The sequence below is a fragment of the Molothrus aeneus genome, chromosome 7, assembly GCF_037042795.1.
Source record: "Molothrus aeneus isolate 106 chromosome 7, BPBGC_Maene_1.0, whole genome shotgun sequence".
NCBI lineage: Eukaryota > Metazoa > Chordata > Aves > Passeriformes > Icteridae > Molothrus > Molothrus aeneus.
The window spans coordinates 22,689,425-22,717,415 of NC_089652.1; the positions used below are offsets into that span (position 1 = coordinate 22,689,425).

The following is a 27,991-nucleotide window of genomic DNA, read 5'->3' on the forward strand; positions in this document are numbered from 1 at the left end:
ATGATTTCTTTTGGTTTTATTCTTTGAGGGGACACAAGCCACTGTACATCCTGAGTCACAGTAAAGTGTGGTGTTATGACATCATTAACTGGTTTGTGCTTACAGGCCAGGGAACTGCAGGAATAGTTAATGATGTCATACTCCCACTCCTCAAATATTAGATAAAGCCTTAGAACTAAGAGGTGTTGCTAGCTGTGAAGTAGCTTATTTGTTACAGTGATCTGCCCTGCACTAGAGGCAGTAAGAGCTTTTGATTATTGGCCTACACTTAGCACTTTTATGTAAGGATTTTGTTTTTAAACCTATTTAAAATAACTGTGAAAACTTGCAAGTATCTGTATTCTTTAGTAGAGCTTACTGCTGGTTTGTTACTTTAAAAAAATCACTATAATGAAGAAACTGAAAATAACACATTTAAAGGATGACAACTTAATTTGTCTTACATGTTTTTAAGTGGTACCTGAAAGTGCTTTGTGGGATGCCAGGCCAGGTGGTGCTATTAGTAATTCATGTCCTGATGTTGTCTTGTCTTTTTTTAGAGAAGACTGAAAAAGAACAAGTTACACAAGTGAAATGCCCACATAAGATTAAAAATACACCCTGGATATCATTTAGAAACAATTGTTACACTTTTATGATAACAAAAAATAGATGGAGAGAACTGAAGCCTCACGAAGCTCATCATTTATGCAGGAACATGAGTAAGTAGTTTGTCATACTGCAGGTATTTATGGACTTGGATCAGCTTGGAGGAGATGAGTGTTAGATCTGAGTCACTGTCTTACAATGACAGAGGGCAGAGTGAATGTGGGGAAAGGCTGTAGCAGTAATGCAGCAGTGTAGCACTGCCTGATGCTGTTTGCTTTTGCACTCCCCTGATAAAAAGTGCCAGAGCATGGATAGGAGAGTTGAGGAAAGAGGCAGCTTGGAGCTACTGAGCTCTGAAATCTGAAAAATGGCAAGGTTTTGTGTTTGTTTGGGGGTTTTATTATAATGTGCCAGTTTTAAATAGTTTGGGTAATTGTTAAACCCTTGGCAACATTCTGGCTTTACAGTTACATTTACTTCGTGGTTTCCTGCTACCTCCAGCTTTGCTGTGTGGAACATCCTGAATAAAGTATAACCTCAGGAACAGATTTCCTCTTGTATTAAACCTTCAGACATTCATCTTTCCAAAAATTATTTTAATTTTTTTTAACTGATTTCAATTCAGTCTTTTTCCTAATACTGTTTCTCTGATAGAGCAGTTCAAGCATGAAAGTTCGCTGGTATTTTTATGTTCTATGCAGAGAACTTTTGCTACATACAACTTGTTTGTGGGTCCTACTGTCACTTCATCTGTGGAGCTGAAATCTTTCACTTATCCACAAAACCAGGGATAGAACCATTGATAATACATTTGAAAATTGGTTTTGCACTGTTCAATTAGTTATGTTGTAAAGATCTGGCCTTTACGGAGGTTGACTTATCTGTAATAATTGTTAACATTATTAGAAAAAAAAAGTTTATTTTTTAACTTAAAGGTGGATTTGTAAGAAAGTAATGTAAAAAATGTTTCAACAGACCCCGAATCATTTGTTCTGAGTATTCGAGATGAAGAGGAGAATAACTTTGTTATTGAGCAGCTTCATTCATTCAGCGGTCTGGCTCTGTGGGTCTGGCTGGGTGTGATTTATGATGACAGTGGTAAGATTTAAGGGTTTGGTTTTTTCTCATTATCTGAATCAGAGACAAAATTTGCAGCGTTAAGTGTACATTCCTTGCATGTTTCAGTTTATAACTAAAGTAAAAGTGAATGCAAACCTGTAATAATGATTTATATTTGTACTTATCTTCTAGAAGAAAATAACCTGACATGCTCTCTGTTTGAGTGATAATTAGATCCAATATGTTCTGTTTAGTTTAGATTTAATTTCCCTGGAAAGCAGGATGTAAAGTGGCCAGGATGAGTAATGCTAACATATTTAGCATTGGATATGAAACTGATTTAGAATAATTTTCAGTATCCCAGCATTTTTTCCAAAGTGAAGATCTCTTAATATCAATAATATATTCAAAGTTAAATGGTGTTTGTATACATAATGCCAGTGGCTTAATAAATATGAAATATTTTCCACAGATAAAGTTCTCAAGTGGTATGATGAAACTCATCTGACTTACAATAACTGGAGGCTGGGAAGACCTATCATAAAGAAGAACAATTTTTTTGCTGGTGTAAATCTTGATGGGTTTTGGGATATTTATAATTATTCTCAAAGTTGGCATGCTAATCACTACAACATGTACAGTATTCTCGCCTGTAAAATCGAAAGGGGTGAGTAGTATTGGAGTGTTGGGTGAGGGGTCATAATTTAAATCATAGTTCCTGCTGAATAAGGCTTTGGTTTTGCTCCTAGTGAAACACATGGCACAGCTGTCTTGAGCATCTGGGGTCATCTGGTCAGTCTGCATCACTGCTGTAATACTCTGATCAGGAGAAATGTGTTTGCTGTGCTCATCCAGTAACTGCTGAACTCAGTGCTCCAAGTAGCAAAAGTAAACTTAACTTGATAGAAGTGGCTTGTAGTGAGCACTTTAATGCTTGAGTTACACTGACATAGATGGATTTTAATGCTTTCTGTATTTTTCCTAGTAACATGAAAGAAATGCACACAACTTATCTTCTTATTCTTTGAAATAGGACACCAACAGCACAAACCTCCATTGCCCGACACTATTCCACATGGAAACAGAACATACAGGATCCTTCAGAAAAAATTAACGTGGTATGAGGCACTGAGATTGTGCCAACAAAATAACAGCGATTTAGCAAGTGTACACAGTGAATCAGAACAGTTATTTCTAGAAGATATTGTCAAACAGGATGGTTATCCTCTGTGGCTTGGGTTGTCAATTCATGATGTAAGTATATATTGTTGGGGACGTCAGTAACAGATCTGTAAATAATGTTTTGGACAAGATATGAAATATTGTCTGATGTTTTTTTCCAGTTTCTTAGCATCTCTCTTCCATGTAGTATATTTTCAACCCTGTGTAATGTGTTAATATTAAATTTTGGTGAATGTAGGCACACTAAGATATTTCTTCCTAATACCTGACAGTTTAAAATAATAGAGTGTTCTCTCATTGCTCCTTGCAGCACAAGGAAGCATGATTTGCAGTGCTATCTCTAGAGGCTTCAGACTTTATGGCCTTCTGTAGAATCAGATTTCATTAACAAATAGAGACAGGCAAGGCTGTGTGGAACCTGCTTAGTTGAGGTCAGGACTGGCTCTCCAGAGCAGTTCAGGAACAGGCTCTCAGTAAGTTAAGTGTCCATCCTCCCAGAAAACACAATAGCAGGAGGCAGCTGCAGATCTACTTCCTCCTCTGTCTGCTTTACTGTGGAGCCAAAAGCCTGTGGCCCTGACCCTGCTCCCCTCACTAATTGGCAGACCTGGTAGTGGTAGTTAGTTGGCAGGAACAGTCCTCTGCAGAGGTGTGTCATTTCTATGCATACCTGGGAATGGGTCCCTCCCAACTGACTCCTCATTGTCATGGGTTTCCAGGAGGGTATCTGAAGTAGGAGGTAGCACTGCAAACCATCCCTGAGCTGCCCAGTTCTACTCACTGCAGCCATCTCAACAATTTAGCAGTTTGCAACATATCCACTAGTGTTCATAGCAGGGAAGGCAGATTGCTTAAATGGAACAGCAGGGTGGAACCAAGTAAAATGTTCCCCGCAGGATAAAACAGCCACATTGCAGGTTTAAACTTGCATGTGAACATGCTGTACTTTCTCAGTTCCCACAAATAATAAAAATTTCTATGTTAAGAAAATGCAAACTATGTTGTACATTTATTTACTGTGAATTTAGATGAGACCACCTGCTCTTTAATTTATCAGTCTACAAGGGACAAATATTGCTACATGACTTAATTCACGATGGATGAGATTTAAAGCACAGTCATATGTGGTTTAAAATTTTTCATTTTTTCCTTTATTAGGGAAGTAAAGCTAATTTTGAATGGTCAGATGGAAGTGACTTTGACTACTACCCCTGGGAATTAAAAAACTCAAATACTACTGAGAACTGTGTTCTTTTGGATACTAAAGGATTTTGGAACCGTACAAAATGTACTAATGTTGCTGAAGGTGCCATTTGCTACAGCCCTCCAAACAGTAAGTGTTATTTTTAAGGTTTTGTGTAGTTGTGTTTACATGTTGTATTTAGAAGTAGAAATCAAGTTTGAAATACTGCACATGATTCCTTTTTTAAGAAGAGTTTTCTATCAGGAATGATAAAACACTTTTAATACTTCAGGGAGATAAATTCTCATCATTCCAGTGGTGAAAACTTAAATCAAATCTGGTTACTTCTTTAGCACCTGAGATAGGAATATCAAATATATGTATCTTTTCTAAATCAAAATACTTATCAAATATACACCATAAATGTCAAAAACCACAAAAAAACAATAAAAATTGTTTCCAACCATTTGGGATTTGTCTTGTGCTCATTTTTAAATAAATTCATCCATGACTCAAGAAGAGGGAATGTAAACTAATTGAATAGTGGTTGTTGGTTGGAGTAGTAGCCCTTGTTAATACTTATTGTCGTGTTATTCCAGAGACTGGGCACAAACTGCTGCAGCAGAAATAACATCAATTTCTTTGTCTTTGCAGAAAGAAAATTAGAGCCAAAGCAAGCAAGCAGAGCCTCTGGATGCCCACAGAGCAGTGGCTCCCTGCAGTGGGAACAGTACAGGGATCACTGTTATGCTTTTGACATGGCATTCTACAATTTTTCCGTGTATAACGTGGAAGAGGCTAAGAGAATCTGCAAGAAGCTGAGTAGGTTTAGACTCTTTATCACATTACAATTTGTGATAGAAGTCCACTATTTGAGAAGAAATAAAACCCAACAACCTGAAATCTTACACTGGTTGTACTTCAGCTTTGCCATTTTTATGCTCCTTGAGTTTAGGAAATGCAATAGCAAGCTTTATCTTTGAATACCTGAGGAAAAGTCTTAATAAAATACTGCAACATGCTACAGATCATTTGGCACACAGGTATCAGTAGATAAAATGCAGGTAGCCAGTTGAAGAGTCAGAGGTTTAATGCTTGTGGTTTGAAGGAAGACATTTTATCTGCATGCAAAGTTAGTGCTGTTGGCAGGGCTTTCTTATTATATCTTTGCCATAGCTGCTTGCTAATAGGGAGCTTGCTAACCTATCAAATGGTTCAAAGGGTATGTATGTTATAGATATTAAAGCATGTAACAAACCTAATGTTATGTCACATTAAAGGATTTTCTGTCTTCTTTGCTGAGCTGCATGGGGAATTGTATTGCAGAGACAATGTTAATTAGTTTCATGGACAGAAGGTTTAATCACCCTAACACAGAAGTTAGTGACTGATGTAACTTTCTTTTATGGAATTATTTTATGGTGTGACCTTGGACTCACTATTTAGAATCTAAAGAACCCAGTCCTCGCTGCAGTTTTCTGTTGAGTCAAATTTGTTCTGGTAGTTGAAAGAGAAAGCACCTGGCTTATATTTATATATACTTGTAGAGGATGGGTACACTCTGAGCATGCCTCTCTAGCATGCCCTTTCCTCCCTCTTATTCCTTAATTACTGTACATAAAAACCTGAGGCACGGTGGGAGGATTGATTTAGAAATTAGACTCAGCAAAATGCTGAGTTTTTGTTCAACTATATTTTTGAAAGCCTATTACTTGGGCAAGACTGGTAATCAGGCATATCTCTTGATATCTTCCATGTATGTAGTCTGCAGCTGCAGTAAGTTTACTCCCATTTTATTCTGTATGACCTGGTAGAATAACAAGCCATCTGAAGCCATTTTGTAAAACATGCTGTATTTTAGGGGATGGGAGGTTCATGTCTTTATTCAGAAGGTTATTCTAAGCTAATTTTACAAGCCCTTTCCCATAGTAATTGTTCCCAAATAGATTCAGTGTACCAGCATCATGAAAAATTGTGTAAGTTGCAATTCTGACTGATTTCCTCTGCCTCTTAGATCCTTCAGCAACACTTCTGACTATAGTGGATGCTGAGGAAAATGCATTTGTGAGCACACACATAAAGGAACATGATCTCATCACCAAGAATGTATGGCTTGGCCTGGATCAGAGCTTTAAGGGTAAGAGGTAGCAACAATGAATGAGCATGAATGTTTCATATTGTAAATATAAATGCATAAATCCTCAAATAAGAACATTCTGTAGCATTGGTAGCCTACAGTAATTTCTACTTGACGTTGGAATCTGTCATTTAACAGTTTAAAGAACTTAGGACTTCACTGTAGTTAAATCTCTTCCTGTTGCAGTTAGGGTAATCAGGAGTCCCTGAAATTAATTTTTCCCACCTCTGTTATTTCTCCCTAATGTTTGATGCAACAGCATCAATTGCTAAAGGTCTAGAGAAGAGGGGTGGCTAAAAGTTGTGTTCATATTTACTGCTTTTAATATGTGGGATGGCTAGTCAGCCCTTTTCTTTTTAGCAATGCAAAGAGATCAATAGGTTGTGAATGACATTGTGTAGCATTACAGGATGTTTTGGTGATCTAGCCTAAGTAATGTTTTTTTCAACAGGACAGTCCCTGAACTGGCTGGATGGCTCATCTGTTAAATATGTCAACTGGGAGAATAAAACTGCAGAAGCCAATGAAAAATGCAGTGTTATCCTGTCCACAACTGGCATGTGGTCCAAAGTTGACTGTGCACATAGTCGAAGCAGAGTGGTTTGTAAAGCACCTTTAGGTATGAAAGTGTTGTTTTAGCAGAGAATTGATTTTGTAGAGACTGTTTTCAGGAATTTCTGGTTTATTGGATGAAGTCTGTGTTGAAATACTGGAAGTGCAATTCACAAAAGAGCCCATCAAGTACTTCTGCCTAAGCAAGAGTCTTTTGTTGTTTAGCCATAAAACTGCATTCAGTGGCAAATTGTCTAGGAATTTACTTCTGCTGGCTCTCACTATCCACTCAGTTGGTAAGGAACAGAACTGAAATGTCCAGAAAGCGTAGAGTTGTTGCCATTGCTTCTTACCACAGGGTATCTGTTGTGGGTGAGTTTGTGTAGTTGGAATCAGAAAGAGTTCTGCTTGTAAGCAAGTACTGCACATTGTGGTTTCAGTCTTGGGAGGCTTCTGGAAATGTCACCCCATAACTCCAGAAAAAAACTCAGGCCTTTACTCCCTCATCCTTGGCTTTGTACAGGAAAGCAAGCAGTTAACTGAGCATTAAGCAAGCCAGTTCCCGAGAAGCAGTGGAATCTTTCTGATTTTGTATACATTTTCACTTAAGTGGAAATGCAGGAATAGATTAAACTTTGTGCCAATAAGGAAGACCTCAACAAGATCTCTTCAGTCTGAGGGGAGTATAATTACCTTCCCTTCCAAGAGCCTAGGATCTCATTAGATTTATGAAGTATACAAACCTCTAAATGAGTGCAGCCTTTGCAAGTAGGTTTTTTGAACTCCAGAGGTCCCTTCCAACCTAAATATTAGTAAATTAACAACAGAATGATCAAAAATTGGTTGATGCATTCCTGCATGAATCAACATCTAACTTCCCATGTGATGAAGTGAAGACTATTGATAGGAAGCAGTTTGCCTTGACTTGAGCTAACTGTGCAGTATTAATGTGTAGCTACCTAAGCATCAACCCTATGACAAAATGTTCTTGCCAGAACTCTTAAATAAAAACCATTCCTCTTTTGTTCTATTTCAGGTTCTAATCATACTGGTGTGGCTGTAGCATTTGCCCTGCTAATTATCTTGGTTTTAATAGTTGGACTGGTATTTTACCTCTACAAAAAGAAGCGTCTTCACTGGAGTGCCTTCTCTTCTGTACGCTACCAAAGAGGGATGAATGATGATGAAACTGATGATATGTTCACAGATAGCTGAAAGATGGCTATTGAAAAGCTTTCTTCTGTTCAATTTAAGCATGAACTTCACTATGTGAAGCCATAAGAAATGAGCTACTTGATGTTTTATTACTTCTTTTTTGAAAAGCAACAAGGTTATTAATGGGGGCTAAAATTAGTTTGTTTATATACAAGTGCAATTTTTATTCAATTTAATGGTAATTCTTTATATTTGGCCTCAGGCTTATAAGATGCAAGGTGTTTAGAGTTCGATTGTATTTTTTTAATTTATAGTATTCTCTCTCTTTACTGGAATTTTTGATGGAACAAATTAATGCCAACAGTACTTCATGCAACATCACTTTAATGAATACACTTAAAATTTACTTCTCCCAATACTCTTATTTCTACTAGAATTAAATGCCTAATTTTATAGTTAGTAAATCTATAACTTTATAGGTGAAATATGTCATCTGTCCAAGAAAGAAGATAAAAGATATGTCTAAGGAAAGACTGAGAATATATGGTAAACAAACTTGTGTACATAAATGCTAAAAATACTTGAGTATTTTTCATAAAACTGAAACTTGATTTTTGTATGTGATGTGTCACTGTAGACTTTCCTATGCACTCCAAAGAACACTATAAAGAGAAAAAGGGAAGACAGAGTTGTATATATTAATTACTCAATGATTTGATCAATTATTGTTTTGAAAAAGTCTTTTGATGTTTTTGAATGCACAGTACAAAGAACAGGTGCATTTACTTTTATGAAGGAGGATATGCCAAAGACCAAATCCATTCTGCATGTAGTGGTGGCATGAGGTGGTAAATAGGAATACATTGGCCTGGTGTGCTGAGAAGAGTACTACTGATTTCTCTGAAGCAGCAGAGCAAGGTCACAGTGTTCAACTGCCTTCTTTTCCTGCAGTTTACTTATGTTGATGGCACTTTTCTTTGTTCCTGTTTGCACTATTTTGATAAGGAAGTGTTTATCATTTGTGTTGAGAAGTAGAGAACTCCTTGTAGATACACTCTGAGCTTGTTAAAAGAGCAGCCTGAAGGGGCACAGTAAGGGAGCCATTGTGGTAGTTTGCTGATCAAATTAAGCACTTTTGTTGTTTGTTTTGGTACTTTTGGGCACAATTGTGAACATTTGCTTTTCCTGAGGTAAAAACAAAACTTCATTGTAGAAAATGTCATTATGAGGAAAATGACTCTCATTCTTTAACTTACCCTGGTATGAGAAGTGCTTGAAATGCTGCAAAGTCTGGTTCCTGATGTCTTCTGGTTTCACTTTTATGCCTAAGTGCTTTGCCAAATGACTTCTAACTTAATGGACTAAATAAATATTGGTTATTGTCTTTTTCTAACTACGGTAATAAATGGGAAAAATTATTTACACGTTCCCATGTTTTGAGATTTAATAGTTTTATAGATGTTTATACTCTGAGCATTTTTAGGTGTGAATCTGAAATGAAAAGTGGAAATTAGTAGTAAGATCCTGATTCAACTCAAAAGGATATATACTTTTTGTTAAAAATTGTATATTTTATTCTTATAAATGATGTAAATAATTTTTTCAGGCCCCATTTCTCATGTTTGTTTCATCACACCCAAGTTGTCTAATCACTGGTAATTCCTTTGTGCATAAGCACTATGGCCTTAGTGCAGGTGAATAACCTACTTCATTTGAAATACACAGGAAGATTATTTGGCAGTATTGTTATTGAAAGAATAAAGTTAAATAAACCACTGAACTGCTTACACTGGTTTTATTTCCATAGAAGCAGTTATCAGAGCCAAGGCATGGGTCATTAATCACTGGGTAAAAAAGCACAGTGCAGGGGCTGTGATCAGAATTAAAGCCAGTAACTGTGTGTTACTACAGTAAGAAAACTTTTAGAGGTAATACATCATCTTTGATGCATTTTAAAAGAATGCCTTTAATTTTCTTTTTGCAGTTGAAAACTTAGTTATACCTAGCTTTTATCAAGCTGCTTCAGGCTTACACAAAGAACATTCCCCTGAGCCTTTTTGTTCTAATCAGGGTGTTCATTAGCACCTCAAGGCCCAGATTAAGGCAGTGTATAAAGGCTCCCTCCATAACGCCTCTTAAAATATAGGCAAAGTTAAACTACTTCCAGCTAAGTAACACTTGCCATTAAAACATAAGATGTATTCATTTTAAGTGATGTCTGAGCTCTGAATTCCAGATGCCCAAAATCTCTGACTGCTGGTCAAAGGGCAGTGTTATTTTTAGTTTGCTGGGAGAAACATCCTATTGTGCAAGATGACTAACGAGGTCATCTGCTTCAAAAACATTAATCTTAAGATGATGTACAGGGAAATGGCAGCAGAGAAATGCTTTCCCAGGTCCCAGAGCAATGGAGTTGAGAAGTCCTAAAACTCCTTCATCCCAGAGCACAGAATATCTGCCAGCTGTGGTAGCTTTAGGCAAAAAGTGTACTACTTCAGTTCCTCTTCCTGAATTTTGCCCAGGCCTTGGAGACTCTGGGTCACGGAAAGGTTAATCCACAACTGCCTTTACACCAGCCAGCATTTTTATTTTAAAAGTGTTTCTGCGTCAGTAACTTAATGGACATAAAAATCAACAAGTCTTTATGCATGAGCACTCTTTGGGCTTGATGCTTTTGTTGTACTTCTCAGCATTTTTCCCTTAAACCAAATGCACCATCTGCTTGTTGCTTTGGACATATGTTACACATGTAAACATTTTTGAAAGGAGTAAGTAAATTTCATGGCCTGCTAGTGATTCTTTGGTTTTGGTGTGGCTGCAAAAAATGAAGACCAAACATTACAATTTTTGTTGCTACAAGTTGGAACTACTGTTTGGGCCCTTCATGCATCTGCTGTTGCTGTGTGTATGGAGCACAGTGGGATATATAACACCCAGGTTTCTAAAAGTTAGTCAAATTCATTCTGTTGTCAAGAAGTACATAAAGTTCTTATTGACCAAATTGAACAGACACTGCACAGTTTTAAAGGAAGACCTATGAGCAATTTAAAGAACAGAGCTTAGGAAAAACAGATTCCTTACTGGAGCATAAATTCAGTTGCCACTCTAATGGACCTTTCCCATTTAGTTCTGAGTTTTATGATGGGAGTTGACAAAGTACAAGAGAGGGAATATTCTGTTAATAGCAAATTAACTTGCAAATGGTGCACAGTATAAATGCCCTTATAAAATACTGTCATCTTGGGTGTATTCTTTATGGCTAAACCACAGGAATGGTATTTGCACACTGAAAATTCCTGCACATTTTATCATAATATCTGTCAGTAACTAAGATTTTTTACAGATTTGAGGGGCTAGGGGAGGATACCAGACGAGATTTTTATTGTGATGACACAGTACTGCAACAAAGACTGGAAGTCCTTTTGGATTTCTCTTTACCAATGCAGAAGGGACTGTAAGTACAAACAGTACAACAGTTCTTCGTTTTAATACTTTTCATCATAAATAGAGTAATTTACTCCAAGGTGACTTTTAAAAGAGTGGATTCCAGCAATACAAAATAATAATTTCAAAATGTGCTTCCTGAATTATGCTGGCCTCTTATGCATTTGTGCTAGAACAAATGAGAACAGAGATCTTTTTCTGCATGCTGTGTCTTGGGACACTCATACAGATTGTAAGAGTACTGCTCCTGCTTTCTATAGAACTTCTCTTTTCAAATGCCATGTGTCATGTTCCCTTTAAGGAGACTATTCAGAGCAGATAATTGTATAAAACCATGGTGCTTACACTTTGTTTAAGCTAACAGGCCTTATATGCATATCTGAATTAAACTTACAAAGTAGTGGGTTGAGATGGTTTTCAAATATGCATGATTGAATGTCATCACCATTAGCAACTGTACTTTCATTGATATGTCTTTTTTTTCATAAACATAATCTGGGTATTTGAAGAGTGTCCTGTGTTAAATGACAGTGTGAATTATAAGTGGGTGTGGATAATGGGAAATCACATTTGTCCACGGCTTGCATGGTGAGCTGCTTTGAGGAAAGACTGGGTTTCTAAAATTCCATCTTTTTTTTTCTCCTGTGGACACCATTCTTTTTTGTAGCTCTCCTCTCTCACACCTCTTTGCAGCACTGACCATTAGGGCACTAGATGGAGCCCTGTCATGGGCTGCAGGGAAAGGGCTGCAACAGCCACTGTGCACAGCTGGAACATCCTGTAGCAACAGAACACCACAACCTTGGCAGCGTGGGTCTGTCCCCCTCCTCTGCAAGCAAGAAAGCTGAGAGCAGCTTTTTAGGAATCCCTGGTCAAAAAAGTAGCCAAGAGCCTGGCAAATTTACATCCTACCAATTTAGGAGTTCATATTTTACAGAGGGGGCTGGAATTCTTGTGTGAGATTTGTTTAAAGGCCCAAGGGGAGCATGTTACTTTGAAGCAAATGCACAGGGTAATAATAGAATACACAGCCTACATAGGGAGAGGCTGTGTGTTTTAAAACCAGGTACAAATAAATGTTTCAAGTTTACTGCCAATAATAACTAGACACATGACTTTGTGAAACAACTTACCTGAGGCAGCATCTTTGTGTATAAACCATTTTGTGTTTATGATGTAGGTGCTGATTATAAATTGTCTAGAAACTAGTTCATATAAAATAAACAGAGCATTCAAAATTGAATTAACTATTACAGAAATACTTGGGTGTGGACCCAGAGGGACTGAATATCAACCTGACAGGGTGATCAAACATTTAAAAAGGGAGTCAGAAAAGGCTTTTAGTTGGGCACCGCTCTGGGTTGTTATTCATGGCTAGCACTCAATAAATGCCTTTGTGTGCATTGTTGTAGTCATACTGGACCTGCAGCAGTGCATGTTTGTTGTCTTTATAGAGGTGTATTAATGAAACAAGTGCAGTCTGAAATTCAACAGCTGCCCAGAAAGGAGACTGGCTAGCTGACAGTAAGCAGAGGCATTTGCAGCCTCCAATAAAGACATGGAAAATCTATGAAAGGGGATAAAGATGGAGAACAAAGAATCTGTGAAGTGATATTGTATAGATTGATCTCCAGGGTCCCAAGGCTCTCAGAGCATCTGACCAAGGGGAGCATAATGATGGAGATTACGCATCACTGCTTGGATTCCATACCTGTGTATGGATTGAGGGAACTTTTGTCTGCTAGTGGGATGGTCTGTCTGTGTTGCTGACAGCTGCTACCAGTTCCAATTTCAGTGACACAAGCTCTTAAGCGAGTACCGTGGTCAGGACATGCACTTGTGTGGGAAGTGCAAACTGGCAGCTTATTTGAGCCAGAAGTGATTTTCTGTTATTAGTGACTTTGGAGGTGCTGAAGAGAAGGTATGGAGCTGATTCCACAAATTGGGCCTTGGGAGAAAATTAATTCCTTGCTTGGAAGTCTCAGAACCAGTGGGACATCTCCCACTGAGCAAGGGTGTGACAGCCCCAGAGAGAAAAGCAGAAGTTGCAAACAAACCTTCCCCATTTTAGCAGCAAACTATTTTCTATTGCCCCCAAAACTTGCTTCTGGGAGGAAGGGCTGTTGTATCCTCATGCCGGTGACACCTGATTTTCACTTGCACATTCTGAGTGTTAAGCTCTGAGTAAACCCCTTAACATGGGCACACAATGCCTGTAAGTGAATACAGCCTGTGCAATCCAATAATTTATTAAACTTTCATCTTGTAAAGCCAGTTACAAATTAAAAAAGACAGAAGAAGGAATTCTATTATAGAAATGAGCAGAATTACAACAAATAGTAGTGAGAGTTATGTTTCAAGTGGGTTCAAGCTGCCTGCAGCAACCCAAGAGCCAGAACACAGAGCTAGTGCAGAGTTAGGACATGGATAATCAAGCCTAGTCTGATACATTAGAGATCAAGCCAGTGTATGCAGTGTATACAAAGTGTTGCTTCTCAGGTGGCCTCTGCATTCCTGTTCTCTCCCATCTGTGACCTGGTCATCTTTTAATTCCTTGTGACAACAAGGGGGTGTTTGTGGGCTCCGTCAGTGATGCTATTTAAGGCAAAACTCCAGTTGAAGGGATGATGCACAGCACGGGCCACCCTCTTTGACTGATTGTGTAGCAAGTGCATGGTGTGTTTGCACATGCTGCAGTGTAGTGGAAATGAGAGAGGAGCAGGGGTTATGTACAGTATTTCTTCTTGTACTGTCACCCTCAAAACTAGTGCTCTGCAACACAGCATTAGTAATATTGGCACAATTTGATGATGAATTGGAATGGAACCTGTTGCATACTAACTCCTACTTTACTATGCAATTTCTGTTTCATAGCTAACAGGCCCTAGCTGCTGCTACTACAGAAATGGAGACAGCCAATTTTGAATGTGGAAGGCCCACATTACATACAGCTCTGCAGTTTCATGGGCCTTTGCATTCTGGGATACCAAGACTAGACAAGGGTCATGGAAAATCACTCACCACCAGGTTTCTTGTTTGTTAATGCAACTAATTTATGATGGAACTGATAGTGAATATTGTTTTAAACAATTAAATACCTTTCTGAAGTAAAAAAAACTGAAGATGAATGTTTTTCATAGAGAAGAAAAAAATTCTGCTTCTTCAAATTGCAGGTAGCTATAAAAACCTCCAAGAAGCAGTTGTTTTGGCAAAATAGAATTGTTATCAAGTTCTGCCGAGGACTAAGGACCTAGAGAAGACTGGATGGGGATGTGGGGATTCAGTGATGTGTGAGCAGTTCTTGTTAAAAGTTGGGATGGATGCAGGATTTGGCTTTTGCTTACTGCAGTAAAGAGGAAGTAAAAATCTTACCTGTAACAATTTATCTAGGCACCTATTTACTCAGTAGGAAACAGTTCACTTACAACTAAGTTCAGGGAGCCCCATCACCTAAAATCCCCCCTAAAGAAAGAAGGATCTTAATGCAAGCAAGCTGCTCAACATAAATCTCCAACCTCCATCTAATACCTGGAGTTTGTGAAGAGCAGCTCTTCTGGAAATGCTACTAAAACCATGTCCTCTCATGGGCTGTACAGGAGAACAGCAGTCATCATTTTTTATGCAAGAGGCACTGCTTGCAGTGTGACCTTAGGGCCTATTTCAGTGGTGCTAGTCCCAGAGGTTTTCTCCCAGACTGGAGTATTTAATAGTTTAACTGAAAGTGCCCCTTCTACAATTGTGTACCTGTGAACTTTTACTGGAAGGTAAAGAACCACCTTGGGTGTTTTTATTTGTTTCTTTGTTTAATGCTCTCTCGAGTAGGGTTTGACCTCTCTGTTGGACCACTTGACTTCAATTATACAAAGGCTTTTTCTTTTTAAGACCAGATCAGATTGTTAGTATATCCTGAAAAAAAAAACAAAACAAACAAAACCCACAGTGATTTATATTTTAGATTTGTTTGCAAAATAAATAAATATTCTTTCAGCAGACCATGCTGTGATCACATGATCCCAGATGTCTGCATGTTCAAAATTCTTAAGGAAGCTTAAGTCTGTCTCCTGTCCTGCAGAAATGATCCTTGTAAATTTTTCTGCCAGTATGACAGGTGATAGTGAAAGCAGCAGAGAGGACACGGAGGAGGAAGATGCTTCTGACTTTGCTTCTTTAAGGTACATTGTTCATCAAACAATCAAGGGGAAAACAAGTTTTGGGCCATTAGTATTTCACAACAGCTGTAACTGTTTAATGTCTTTGGGCAGAGGTGCAAATCCTATGGTACTGTAGATGTCACTTCAGGTTTTAAATACAGTAGTCAGTTGAATTCTTAAAAAACATCTTTGCTACACTTGTGCTGGCAAGTTGCAGATACCCATGACTAAACTAGTGCCAGTTCATCCGTATCACCTAGTCCAGATGCTTGCATGACTGTCCACGCTGGTGGCTGATTTGACACTGCAGCGTTTCTTCACGATCATGTTGATGTATGCTTTCATGATCTTTATTATCTCACCCACCTGGGGAGAGAACACAGCACACAGCATAAGCACTCTGAAAACCTCAGTGCACTGACACACACAGGACATTTTGCTGAAAGAGCTTTCCCTTCTCCAAAGTCATGACACAATCAATTTTGCATGTTAGTATTAAATGTGAACATGACAGTAAGAAGAGAAAGGCTTGACAAAGTTTGTACTCTGATGTAGCAACACTTTAAAATATTTTTAGCTCAAAGAAAAGGAACTCCCATTCTACAAAATCTTTTTTTAAAGTGAAACTCCCCATTCATCTACTGGAAAGGAGTAAAAAAAAAAAAAAAAACCAGGCAAACTGAAGAGCACCCAGAACTGGAAACTCCTGATGCACTGGAATACCAATCAACTTCCTTCACTTTCTAACCAGCCTATTATTTTGTTCATCCCTGTATTCAAGAAGAGGTATCATGCCCTTTAGGCTTAAGCTCCCTTCATGTTTTCCCTTGGCTGTGTAGTCCACTAGTCAAGAGCTCTTCTATTCCTTGAAGCTTAACTGAAGTGGCTGTGTGCTTTCACGTACCTGGGAGGTTTCAAAGAACATTTCTCTCTCATCCACTGTAATTTTGAAGGTGTTGGGCTGTGGTGCTCCAAAGAAAACAATGTGCTCATACTGGAAAGTTTCTAGTGGTTTAGGATCCCCTCGTTTGTAGACAGACACATTCTCTGTGCTGACGCCAAGCCAGAGATCATTGGGGAATCCACCCTCCTTGCACTGCAGAAAGAGAAACACGACCTTCTGCATAAATGCAGTGGAGGATCACATAACTTTCCATTCAAGAAAAAGCCCTCTGTTTCTAGCTCTTATAGGACATTTCAATTCAATACACAAACCAGGGTACTTGCAGAATCTATGCTGGAGGCACTTCTGCTGCAAAGATTCGGATGTGACACAGCTGTGAGTCAAATACTAGTTGAGAAATAAATAATTGTAATAGGGGACAGCTCTCATCAGATTTTTAAAGTGATGCAGCAAGTCAATATTCTTTTTATTTTACAGATAATGCAATGAGTGCAAGCAACTTCCATGGTGATCCACCTTGGCAGCAGCAAAACTGACAGAAGTGAACTGTGGCCTCTGCCTGTAGCAGGCTGAGCACAGTGCTGAACACGCCCCAGTCTGCCCAGTTTCTGTTGTACTGCTGCAGACCAGGACTGCACGTTTGCTGGCAAGAACAGCAGAGCTTTGCTTTACTTTGACTTTCACTAGCCACCGCTTTCTTAAACTCTTCTCTCCTCCCCCATTCCACCACTATTCTAACAAAGTGGGAATCCATTGTCTCCCTTCATTTACCAGTATGCCCTGCCTTGCTTGCTCTGTGCTCTCTGTGTCATAACTCTTGGGTATTGTGATACTGCAGGCTTTCTCTGAGATTACTAAGGCAAAATGTATCCAGTTCCCAAAATTCCCATCTGTTACACACAGCTTTATCTGTTCTCCAGACTGATACCTCTCCTCAGCTGTGGTTTTAGGAGTTTATTAATCACTCACCTCAACATCAAAGAGGGTTGACCCATAACCTGGCCACTCCTTTACAATGGACATGTATTTCACCATGGCCTGATGCTGAGAGAGCCCCTGCAGCTTGGTCCATTTTTGTGCTATGCTTGCCCGAGCAGCTGAAAGCTCTTCTTTTACCCACATCTCCATCATCTGCTCCTCTTCTACCTTCTGCTTCTTTACAGACCCTGTCTTGAAGCTGCGCTTCAATGTCCCTTCAAGGAAGCTGGTCCGTCTCCTCTCCAGAGTGTGACTGGTACTGCTGCTGCTCTTTGTTGAGTGCAGTATTTTGGATTTCAGCCTGTTAACTGGGTAGATTCCATCAAGGGTCCAGCTTATTTTGGAATAATCTCCATGAAGGTACTGCAGCCGCAGAGCTGCCAGACGCTGCAGAGTGTCCTCTGGCCCAGGAAAATGACCGGCTATGAGGCTTTCGTGAGCCTACAAACAGAAAGTGCCCAAACCCATTAGAAAGCAAAAGCACACTTTATTCACATCTGGGTCCTGTCACCTCTGCTGATCCCAGTTGGATACACAGAATTCAGGAGGTTGGAGCAGACATTGGAATAAATATGTCAAATATATCAAACCCAAGTGGTTGATATGGGGAGGAACACCCCTTTCTGCAAGCCTGAACAGGACAGAGATGTTTGAGGGGCTCCTATCCTGTACAGAAAAGTCCTACAATGAGATCCTTTTAGGTCTGGAACAGATGAGAAAGACCAGAATTGAAGCAATTTGTTTTTCACTGTACCAGCTACAGCTGCTGTGTGAAGATTATATTCAACACCAGAGTAATAGATAATAAATTCAAGATTCTCAACCTCAGTTTCATTACAAAAAAGCACCTCCCACTTCTTCCTCCTTCACCTGATGTCTCCACTAATCTTCTGGCTTCCCTTTGCCTGTTTTTCTGGGAAATCTATTAATGGGGCTTTTTGCACATCCATCTAATGTCTGGGTAACACCTACTCTCCTACTGTTACTTCTCTCTGCCAGTTAAAGCTGTGTAGACTGAAAGCCCTGTCAGGAGGGAGTTGATTCATTTCAAGAATGGAACCATCATCTGAGTGATGTAAATGCCATGCATTTGACTATGAGTGAGTTTCAGTCTTCATGACTGACTGCCATTAACACAGATTCAGTAATTTTCTATGATTTTCTGAGGCAAGGTCAGTGTTCACTGAAGTAATACAGATGGGACAAATCACACAGCTGGGTGCTCTAGTTGGTTTAGTTTTACATTCCAGCTGCAAGTCTCTTTCATACCAGTGTGACCTCTGATCTTGCCACTATCACTGTGCCATGGAGTACAGTGACTTAAAAAAGTAAGACTACTCAGCAGATAAATATTGTCAACTACATTCTCCTTTCCTTTGTCTGCAGTACTCTTCTAGTGCCTCTCTGTTAATCAAAAGAAATTGCCCAAAAGATGGTTCTTAGTTAGTTCTGGTAATAGACAGATAGATGTTCCAGTTTTCTTTACATCTATGTTCTGCAAGCAGCTACTTTTAATGATTCTCATAAATCAGTACCTGAATTTCTCTGCCTTCTAAAGTTAAAGACCAAGTTTAAAAAAAAAATTATTAGTGTTTCATTTTTTCTAAGTCTTTGCTAGCTTTTCTTGCCTTTGTTCTAATACTCATGTTCCCTAGAAAATTTCATGGTCTATCTGCTTAGTAGATTCCAGGCAAAAATCCAACACACTAAATTCTTTTGCAACAACCAGAATTCCCACTTCTAATGAAAGGTAAACCAGTTTTCTGTATCCTCTTGTGTGCTTTTGCCATCCTGGAAACCAAATCATTCTCCCAGAGTTTGCTTACCTGCTCAAACATGAAGGCAAATTCCACACCATCTTTGGGAACATTCTCAATATCCAAGAAGCAATAAAGCTTAAAATACAGTTGCCACTGTCCTTCCTCCTCTTCTTCTTCAGAGCCAGCAAGTCTGTAAAATATACAAGAGAATGAGAAGGGAAAAACCCAGTAAGGAGAAGTACCATGGTACTGGAATGTTCACAGTGCAAATCACAATCTGAAGGTAACTCTGGATTCTGAAACCCAGTGTTACATCCAACTAGGAATTAAAGGGTTCATGAAGCATTCTTTTACCTCTCAAACTTGGCCAAGATATCAGCCACAATCACCCGACTCTCCACAGCACGGTCAACCTGCTGGTTGTGTTCAAAGAGCGCGAACATATTCCGGCTGTCCTCCATCGCCAAGCCTCGGATCAGCTTCTCAACCACCTGCAAAACCAGACACATCACACAGTGGGCATCACTCCCCCTTTCACAATGAAGAATCAGTACCTCTTCAGGACACCTATCATTTCATACATCTCCATCACATTTAATCTCCCTTAATTACTGTGTTTTCAGATTAAAGAATTCTAACCCTAAAAGATCATTCCCTGCAATGAAGTCATTACTTGTATTTGATCATCCCTGCTTTTCTTCTCTGAATCTTTTCAATCTTCCCTACCCTTTTGAGGAGGAGGGAATTAGAATTCTGCACAAGATATAGGCACATAATGGATTCAGATGTCACGGTGACATTCTCAGTTCCTCTAGTAACAATTCCACTTTCTGCTCTGTTTAGCACTAATGTTTTCACAGACATGACTACTGCAACATGGAATCCTGCTTCTGACCTGCTAATGATTAAGTTACTGGTGAAATAATCCTCTCAGAAGGATTCCATTATGAACTGCAATCTCTCCTTGTCCAGAAAACTGTTTAGCAAATTTCAGACAAGGGGGAGAACACCAGAAGTGTTTAGATTTTGCAACACAGTTTTCAAGTGATACTCTATGACCTGGCCTTGTAGAATAAGCTGAACTTTTCCCAAAGAAATAGCAAAAGAGTTGTCATTAAAAAAAATAAAATATTGGGTCAACAGACCCACTCTCCAGACACAGATGTGCTCACATCTGGTTAATCCTACTGATGCATTACCTCCCCAGCGCTGGTGTGGGAGTTGATGGTTATTTTGCAGGAGCCACCACCATGGCAATACACTGTCGTGGTCATTTCCTCACGGGTAAGAAGAGCCTGTATTTCCTCCTGGGAGGGCACAAACTCCCTTGTCTTTGTTCTCTTCAGGGAATCACTTATGAACTGTGCATACCTATCTATTTCTGAGTCTGGAAAGAGATCTTTTACCCTAATTGTAAAGAGAAGCAAAAAAAAAAAAAAATCCCATTACACAGTGAACAACATGTTACCTTAGAAATGAGACTACTGCAAGAGCTTGGTAGAGATGATGATGTCAAATGCAACCACACAAAAATCAAGTTTATTTCCTAAACAATACAATCTGCTTTTACTAGTAATTTGAAAGTCATTTCAGTGGCATTTCTCAGCAATATATGAAATAAGCAGTTCAAAGTTTCAGGAGTTTAGTGACAGCTTAAGACAGCAGGATTGACAATCTCAATTTACAACACTGAGAATAAAAACTGTGAAATCAAATGTAAAATTTTTTATTTTTTCCTAATGTTTTCGGTTGTTTTTTTTAAATTTGCTGGCTATGTTTGAGCCATATCTACAGTATGTTTGAGAATTAAGAAGATAGAAAGAAGATACCTGTACACTGTTCTCTTTCCTCCAAGACCAGCATGTCTAAGTATAACACTATTTTCAACTCCAGTGATAAAAGAATGAAATGGCTCCATGGAGTATCTGAATCTCTTAGACCCAGGCCATGGATATACCTATTTGATATATTGACACAAAACTCATCTCACTCTTTCCTAGCTTGGAAGGAATCAAATAGATTTTATTGAGCTTGCTCATCATTAGGAATGGAGCAAAGTTACACAGCTGCAGATCAGGCCCAGTGCAGACTGCCTTGTAAAGCTGCATTAGATGCTGAAGATGACTTGGGAAGAAATGCAAATTATTTAGTTCATGAAAATGGGAGGTTAAAACAGATCAAAAATACTAATTGTAAGCATTATGTGCTTAGTTAAAGAAATCTTGAAAAATTATAAATTGGATTTACAGTATCTCTCCTACTTCATAGTATGCTTTTTGCCGGTGCCAGCTGCAAGGTAGGACAGATTTCCATGAGCATGAAAGTACAGACCTCACCTTACCAGCAGCTTGGTAATGTTTATATGTACATTAGTAAGCAGCAGGTCATCAGCTGTAAATCCACTGCAACACAGTCTCATGGTATTCTGTTTGGTAACTTACATTTATTCCACATCCTTTTGACACAACAGATGGGTGGCAAGGGGAGGGAGTCCGAGTACACAGAAAAGCTGGTGGTAAGAACTGGGCAAAGGTAGGAGGCTGGAACACCACAGGAAGATGTTTGCACAGCAAGAGCGTGAGACAGGTAACTACAACAAGCAGTGGAAGATCAGGAAGAGCAAAAGGAAACAAGTGCAAACGAAAGAGACGTTCACCTTCGGAGGTGGAACTTGAGGTAGCGCAGGATCCCTCTGCTGGGCAGGAAAGTGCAGCTCATACAGGTCATCAGCTGCCAGTGGTGCAGGTTGCCAGCACTGTTGGGATGTGGCATGTGGTTGGTTTGCTTGATGAGCTGACAGTACACTTCATCACGGAGGGGCTTCAAATCATGGCAGGTCTGCAGGATGCCTTGGATAATGGGTATGGGGTCAGACACTGTCTCGATTTCCTGAAGGGAGTTAAAGATCTTCACTGCTTCATCCTGTAAGCTGCTGTAACCCTTCTCTTGTTGCACTGGGGAACAATCACGAAGATGACAAGAGGTGAGCATCTCCCTCATTTTCTACTGGCCCAGCATTACTACAGTCAACTCTACTCCTCTGTCATGGAAGAACAGCAACCTGAGCACTAGTGCATATCCTGAACTTAAATTTATACTTTAAATTCATCAATGCTTCCTCTCCCAATGTTCAAGTGTAGTTTTAATTTGTATTTGCCAACATCTGATTTGTCACCACTCCCGATCCATTTCTGGATAGACTGCACAGAAAAGCAGAGTAATATTTTTAAGGGAACTGAACACTGAAATCTAGTTCAGGCTTCAGAGTCTGCAACCAAAGTAATAGAATGTGGCCACTGAAGCCTGGCTTGTTTAATTCCAAATTCTGTGTTGTGTCTGTATTAGCTTTGACCCCTGGGCCAATACAGAACTTAGGCAAATTGCTGTACCACAAATGCATCTTATACCGATTGTTTAGATTTAAAATGCTTAGCCCAAAACCTGAGTTTTTTGAGCACCTAAATGTCTGTTTTTTGAACTGCTCGGACACGTGTGATAACATTCAGATGCAGGCTTGCATCCTCCTGTGCACATCTTGGGCTTTAGGTCCTTCTGAATCTCCTGTACAGCCACTGCTTCCCCAATGGCCATGTATTAACTGTACAATACAAAGGCACAGCTCTAAAAAGTAAGTTCCACAGTGTGTTTGCTCTGTATTTTTCCTGTATTTCAGAATTTCTTTCTCTGTGCTTTTAATCTGCCAAGTAATTGGATTGTGACAGACCTAATATCCTTTCACTTTCTCCATGACATTCTTCTGATCCTAAAAATTTCATTTTGAGGCTGAAGAATCCTGCTCTCTATTTAGTCACATAATTGTAGGCAAGTTCTTCTATACCTTTGATCATCTTTGGGTGGGTTTTTACATCTCCTCTATCTTTGATGAGATGTAGAAGGCAAAACTGTCTCCTGTACTCACGATGCAGGTGTATGATACATATACAGCTGCACAAAGACTTTATTTTTCCTTTTCTAAGCTTTCAAAACCTACATTAGCTGTTTTGTTTCTGTAATCAGAACTGTACCACTAGAGTTGACATTTTCATAAGCTATGTAAATTGATGTTCACTTTCCTAAGCACAGCTAGATCACTACCTGTGTGGCAGACTGTTTTTCCCAAATATGTTGCTTTGATTGAAATTAATTTCTTAAAAGATTCTGTGGCTCAGTCTCTCCAAATGAGACATTCTTCTATAGTTCTTCACCAGCTTTCAGTTTTAGTATGTCAAACAGTCTGTAATCATCAACAAATCACTTTGGTTTCTGGTGGCCCATTATTCTAGCTCTTTCTTGTTTCTGACACTTTTGAAAAAAGGGTTCATTTAATCTGGTTTTACAGCAGAAAACGGTAAGAACTGTAAGAAAACTTCTGAAGAAAGACTACCCCACTGCCAGCTGCAAGATGTAATCCTATTGTAGTATTTCCAATGGAGCCACTCACAACCCAGCTGTGGCTAGAGGATGACAGGCTGCATGCCCCCTGGATGGATGATAAAACTATCTGCCCCCATTTACCCTAAGATTCAATGCTCCCATGATAAGAGGCAGTGAAAATGAACACAGTGCAGAGAAGAAAGGAAAAGAAAGGGCCCCCTCCCTCTCTGAACACTGTGGGCCACACTGCCCCAAACAGACTTCACCTGCACAGAGAGAGCTTACAGGCCCATTTTGTGGTGCTCAGGCTCCTCAATGACCCTCAAAATGTGAGTGGATTCTGTCACTTGGGTAAAATACTTACAGTTGACACTGACATCCCCATAGGGTAATGGGAGCAGTGGGGAATGCAAGGGGTGCTGCGTGTATCTCAAGATTGGGTTCCTCCTATACGTCTGTTCCACTACTTCAAAGTTTGTGCTGTTTTCCTGGAAAAGAAAGCAAAAAGTCATTATCCTCAAACAGACACAGTCCTTTGCAGGATGCCCTTACACATTTAGGTTCAAGCTCAAGCACCTTTTCTAAATTTCTGGAGGTGCCTAGGGGGATTAAGTGATCAAAGCATAATCTGTACCTAAAAATTACCCTGTACATTATTTCTGAAAATTAAACACAAGAACAGCCATGCTACATCATCCCACAAGTCACCAAGCACAGAATCTTGCCTTCAAGCATGGTTTGCATAATACATGTGGCATGATCCCTCTCTCCTATGTCCTTCAAGCTTTCAACAGGACATGGTTAATGGACTTTCTGACTACAACCATTTTCAGTGTGTAATAATGAGCCTGTTCTCAACTTGTCTGGTTGTACTACATGGTTTACAGAATGAACAACCAAAATGCTCCATGGTGTTCAAAATCTGGGCCTGTCACTACCATACACACTGGATCACATTCTTCTTCTGCATTTTGTCCTAGACTTCTTCCTAACAATAAATTATATTCCTTTTGTCCTTGAACCCGGAGCTGAAGTTTTCCACCATTTTCTACAATCACTCCCAGCTCTTTCTTCCTAAATAAAAACTATCTAATTGCATCTAGTTTAGAGGTCATCACAAACACACTTCTGAAATTTGCTTTGGTGTGTCTTCTTAAATGATTCTAGGTCTATTTGCCAAAGTTTCTGGCAAGTTTATTCTCAAAAATTTCTCCTGTGGTACAATTTCTGCTATTTTGAAGGATATTATCTTTCCACCCTTTACTCTGATATTTAACCATGCAAGCCTAAGGTATGAAGAGATCTTCAGGGCACAACAAAGTCAGATAGCTGGTAGGAATGAATTTTTTTGTATTTGTGTCTGACAGATGCTTAGGAGCGGAAAGGATGGAGCAGAGATTTGCAAATAACTTGATGGTCTAATCCTGCATGCAATTTTTAATTGCAGAGAGTCATAGTCTAGACTTATGGAGACCAGCTAGCAAAATAAAATTCATGTAATATTTGATTATTTTTTTGTTGCACAGTTGTGTGAATTTATTTTTTTACCCTTTTTCATTTTCCCCTTAAGACAGTAACCCCATTTTTTGCCACATTCTCAGCAATGACTGGGTTAGGCCAGTGGTGGTCTGGCTGCTCCCAAGTCAGGTGGGAATTAGCAGGCTGCCACCTACCCTGATGTCACGAATGAGCTGCTGTGTGGGTGTTTCTATGGGCACTTTGCTGTCGATGACCCCCTGGATGGCAGAGGCCCAGCGCATGGCTTCGTTCAGCAGCTTGGTGTACAGTCTGTAGGAGTGCTTCCGCCCGTGCACGATGATGTTCCAGTAGCCTGGCAGAAACAAAGGGGGAAACAAACCTGGAAGGTGAAACTGGCTGCCCTATTATGTAGCTGACTAGAGGTTAGGAACTGTGCCATTTACCTACAAGAAGGGCCAGAAGGAGAGTCTGGGGAACTACAGGTCCATCAGGTCAGCCTTGATACCAGGGAAGGCTATGGACCAGATCAGCTCTCAAGGAGAGCAATGGAGCTGGGCAAGGGGCTGGAGCACAAGTCCCGTGGCTGAGGGAGCTGGGGGTGTTCAGCTTGGAGAAAATAAGGCTCAAGGGGGAGCTTATTACTATCTACAACTACCTGAAAGGAGGATGTAACCAGCTGGGGGTCTGTGCCTTCTCCCAGGTAGCAAGCAATAGGACAAGAGGAAAGGACTGCCAACAGACTGTCCAAGGAATTGGTTGAATCACCCACCCTGGAGGCATTAAAAAAATGTGTAGATGTGGTACTTAGGGTGGCTTAGTGGTGGACTTGACAATGTTAGGCTAGTGGTTGGACTTGATTATTAAGAGATCATTGATTCTCTTTTTGCCTGTAGCTTGTGGCTGATGTAAAACCCCTGCTGCTTTCATAGCAATATACAGTATGTCTGGTTAAAATCCACTAGGGTAGACATTAACAGCCCCATTGCCAAAACAGATTTATAAATAGGCAAGTCCCAGTCCAGAGTTTGGTACAAAGACAGCTTTCCAAGATGGAAGTATCTTGCACTGTAACCTGACTACCTGCCTGCCAACCAGGCAGCTCACTTTCACAGACAGCATTTGGACTACACCATCCTGTTAATCACTTGGAAAATGACCACTCTACACACCTAGTCAGATTGCCAAATCAACTCTTAGAACTTTTAAAAATATGTTTGACAACCTGAGAGAATGTGTCAACGTGATGGCAATTCTATCTGCTAAAGGCAGCTCTAGACATCTGTTGATACCAAAAATGTGGACACTTTCTTCTGAATGAGCAGAATAAATTTCCTCTCATCTCCCTTTACTAAATACTTCCGGCTTCCAGCCCTTTTAAAAGGTATCCCAAACAATTCCAGTATTCAAATGTCCAGTATTTCAAGTATTTTTCTAAGGTTCACAATCTTTGTATGAGGGATTCACCCTTTATCCGATAACCTGGGTTCCCTTCCAACTCCTAAGGCAAGCAATGGAGGATCATGCCAGATCCTGCCCTCCCAGAACTCTGTCATGTTGCACAGAAAGCAAATGGGCCTTTGCTATCTTTTGTTTCTATCAAGTTGAGTGGTACCATAACACATGCACTGTACATCCCTTACAGTGTATGGGATGGCTGCTACTGAACATGTTAACACTGACCCCAGAGACAAACATAGATCATGCTACAAAGTGACAGTTCTGGAGATGTACTAATAATTACTGTCAACTACAGGAACTCACACCTGTTACCTTGCCTGGGGAACACTGAGATAAGCAGTGGCTCTACTCAGTGAGAAACATCAGCACTGTGTACCTGTGTCAGGTGTGAGGCACTTTGCACACTTTGCAAATCTCTTACAGTGTCTATGGGCAGAGATGTTCGCAGCCACACACAAAGCCTCAGGTGACATCAAGACTGCCTTCTCAACATGCCACACCCCTACAAGTCCTGTACCATCCCCTCTTCAGGAGCTGCACACCTGGAGTCTGCTCTTTACCACCTTCTCCCTCTCACCTGTGTCTTTGAAGACCCTCTCATCAGGCTGCACCACAGAGCAGAGGCTGTTGAGCACGAGCGTCCCGAGCTTGGCCGCTGTGCGCTCAGAGGACTTGTAGTAGTCGAGGGCAGTGTTGGTCAGGACAAACCAGCGCTTCTTCATCTTCAGGGAGGACATCTTGTTGCTGCTCTGAACCTCCTTATGAAGCCAGCCTGGCATGGAAACACAAACATGTCATTACCTGCATCTCTTGCTCCCATGGTCAGGACAAATAATTTCACTGTCATTTTAGATTTGTTGCTAAATAAAGAAAAAAAAAAGATTAAGAAAATTCAATACTTCAACAGAAAAAAAATTACAGCCTGCACTGCATTGCTAAAGCTGTCAAAAAGATAATTTTCTACTCAGAGGTGTAAAAAGCAATGTCCACCCACAAAGCAAAATGTTCAGAAACGGTGGGGCTGAACCAAGAGGCTCAAAAAACCAAAAATATATAGATCTTACGGAACATAGGCTTTTGTGTCTACTCTGCTGTACCAGAGACATCTTAATAAGAAGAGCAGAGCATACTCTGCAAACGATCATTTCTTTTTCTCTTTGACTAATGGACAATATCAGATAAAAGGAACTGTTGACTTGAAATTAAGTATTTTGAAGTTAAGGTACTCAAACTGTTGTCTCATAGTCTCCTTTGTATCATTCAATCTCCTTGAAATTTTCAAGACTATGCTGGAAGGCTTTTGCCACATTTTGGTGACCCTCTTATTCCTGTCCTTCTGCCTTGCCATGACCACTCCATGACCTTTATTTCTTCATAGTCATTTCTGGAAGATGCAAGGCAATTTGTTCATCCACTTGCTTTCCACAGACTGGATCAGGAATGTCTTCATACATTTAAGACCATGTGATGAGCTCAAAGTATAGAGGAAATTTAAAAATATTTAAAACAAATGGGTGAATATTTTGCAATATATGTGTGATCCCTACTCAGGCTCCACCATCTTCAACTAAGCTCTGACTAAGGATG

General features: G+C 39.8%; 2 protein-coding genes across 2 annotated transcripts in view; one reads left to right on the forward strand and one right to left on the reverse strand.

Annotated features, from left to right (window-relative positions):
- Nucleotides 1-9,636, forward strand: part of LY75 (lymphocyte antigen 75) — a 43,888-nt gene extending 34,252 nt beyond the window's left edge. The window contains exons 27-35 of the mRNA XM_066553783.1: nt 540-701; nt 1,564-1,686; nt 2,120-2,314; nt 2,681-2,901; nt 3,988-4,162; nt 4,667-4,834; nt 6,027-6,149; nt 6,601-6,768; nt 7,738-9,636. Coding sequence (XP_066409880.1) covers nt 540-701; nt 1,564-1,686; nt 2,120-2,314; nt 2,681-2,901; nt 3,988-4,162; nt 4,667-4,834; nt 6,027-6,149; nt 6,601-6,768; nt 7,738-7,916 — 1,514 coding nt within the window. The 3' untranslated portion in view covers nt 7,917-9,636. The remainder of the gene's footprint in view (nt 1-539; nt 702-1,563; nt 1,687-2,119; nt 2,315-2,680; nt 2,902-3,987; nt 4,163-4,666; nt 4,835-6,026; nt 6,150-6,600; nt 6,769-7,737) is intronic.
- A 3,897-nt stretch (nt 9,637-13,533) lies between these two features.
- LOC136558686 (unconventional myosin-X-like) overlaps nt 13,534-27,991 on the reverse strand; it is an 88,857-nt gene continuing 74,399 nt past the window's right edge. The window contains exons 32-41 of the mRNA XM_066553311.1: nt 26,982-27,176; nt 25,141-25,298; nt 23,832-23,955; nt 21,750-22,047; nt 20,293-20,500; nt 19,448-19,584; nt 19,160-19,283; nt 17,325-17,774; nt 16,356-16,547; nt 13,534-15,817 (exon numbers count right to left, since the gene is read on the reverse strand). Coding sequence (XP_066409408.1) covers nt 15,704-15,817; nt 16,356-16,547; nt 17,325-17,774; nt 19,160-19,283; nt 19,448-19,584; nt 20,293-20,500; nt 21,750-22,047; nt 23,832-23,955; nt 25,141-25,298; nt 26,982-27,176 — 2,000 coding nt within the window. The 3' untranslated portion in view covers nt 13,534-15,703. The remainder of the gene's footprint in view (nt 15,818-16,355; nt 16,548-17,324; nt 17,775-19,159; nt 19,284-19,447; nt 19,585-20,292; nt 20,501-21,749; nt 22,048-23,831; nt 23,956-25,140; nt 25,299-26,981; nt 27,177-27,991) is intronic.